We start from the raw sequence: 540 nt of genomic DNA, 5'->3' as shown, positions 1-540 counted from the left end.
GTGGGGTGAGCATGCAGCAAAGTGACGGGGCGGCGCGAGCAGGAGGCGAGGGCGTGGCGCCGGGGCTGTAAAGGGTCCTGTGCTGGGGGGCGCGGGACCCGCCGACGTGCCCAGCGATGCGGCGCAGGATCGCGTGACGCTGCAGGAACTAGCGGAGGCGCCTGCGCGCAGCGGGCGCCACCTTTGCCGCGTGGTCCTGCCACCTCCGGCGCCCGGGCCCTTTGCAGCTCTAGCAACAGCATCTGATCCGCCACTTGATCCAACCCCTTTCGCACCTTGATCTGATCCCAGGGCATATGGGTGCGGAGCGAGAAGCCGAAGGGTCGCAAAGGGGCGGCCGGCGGCGGGGCCGCGGGGGGCGACGCGGCGGCCAAGGAGGAGCAGCGGCAGCAGAAAGAAGACGAGGAGGATGATGACAAGGATGAGGAGGAGCAGGAGGAGGAGGAGGAGGAGGACGAAGACGCCGGGGCGCTGGATAAGGAGCGGCTGAGGATGTATGAGAGGAGCAAGCTGCGGTGGTACTACGCGGTGAGACGGGGC

At 68.7% G+C, this 540-nt stretch overlaps 1 protein-coding gene across 1 annotated transcript in view; it reads left to right on the top strand.

The window, feature by feature from the left end:
- Positions 1 to 492: 492 nt before the first annotated feature.
- MNEG_9940 (Pre-rRNA-processing protein esf1) overlaps positions 493 to 540 on the top strand; it is a gene marked incomplete at both ends in the record, with an annotated part of 5,718 nt that continues 5,670 nt past the window's right edge. The window contains one exon of the mRNA XM_014041589.1: positions 493 to 528. Within this exon, the coding sequence (XP_013897043.1) occupies positions 493 to 528 (36 nt within the window). The remainder of the gene's footprint in view (positions 529 to 540) is intronic.

Source organism: Monoraphidium neglectum (genome assembly GCF_000611645.1).
Source record: "Monoraphidium neglectum strain SAG 48.87 unplaced genomic scaffold scaffold02120, whole genome shotgun sequence".
Lineage (NCBI taxonomy): Eukaryota > Viridiplantae > Chlorophyta > Chlorophyceae > Sphaeropleales > Selenastraceae > Monoraphidium > Monoraphidium neglectum.
This window is presented reverse-complemented; position numbering and strand designations above follow the sequence as displayed.